The sequence below is a fragment of the Acanthisitta chloris genome, unplaced genomic scaffold, assembly GCF_000695815.1.
Source record: "Acanthisitta chloris isolate BGI_N310 unplaced genomic scaffold, ASM69581v1 C15971552, whole genome shotgun sequence".
Classification (NCBI taxonomy): Eukaryota; Metazoa; Chordata; class Aves; order Passeriformes; family Acanthisittidae; genus Acanthisitta; species Acanthisitta chloris.
This window is the reverse complement of record NW_008694917.1, coordinates 1-215: the sequence shown is the minus strand read 5'-3', so window position 1 is coordinate 215 and position 215 is coordinate 1. Positions and strand designations below refer to the sequence as shown.

Genomic DNA, 215 nt, shown 5'->3' with positions numbered 1-215 from the left:
CCGGCAGCACCTCGATCCTGGCCCAGGCGTGGAAGGTGCCGTCGCTGTTGGGAACGATCCCGCCCCACTCCGTGTCCTGGTCCCGGATCTCATCCCCCTTCAGCCAGCTGATGGCGATGGCCCGGGGGAAGAATCCGTACGCGCGGCACGACAGCGTCAGGATCCCGTGCTGCTCTCGGCCGGACACATGGACGGCAGGGGCGACTGCAACGGGA

General features: G+C 68.4%; 1 protein-coding gene across 1 annotated transcript; it reads right to left on the bottom strand.

Annotated features, from left to right (window-relative positions):
- Window positions 1-10: 10 nt before the first annotated feature.
- LOC103810341 (class I histocompatibility antigen, F10 alpha chain-like) lies at window positions 11-211 on the bottom strand (the record flags this gene model as incomplete). The annotated part of the gene is made up of 1 exon (XM_009083240.1): window positions 11-211. A coding segment is annotated over one exon (201 nt), but the record flags the coding sequence as incomplete, so codon positions are not given.
- Between the last annotated feature and the right edge of the window lie 4 nt (window positions 212-215).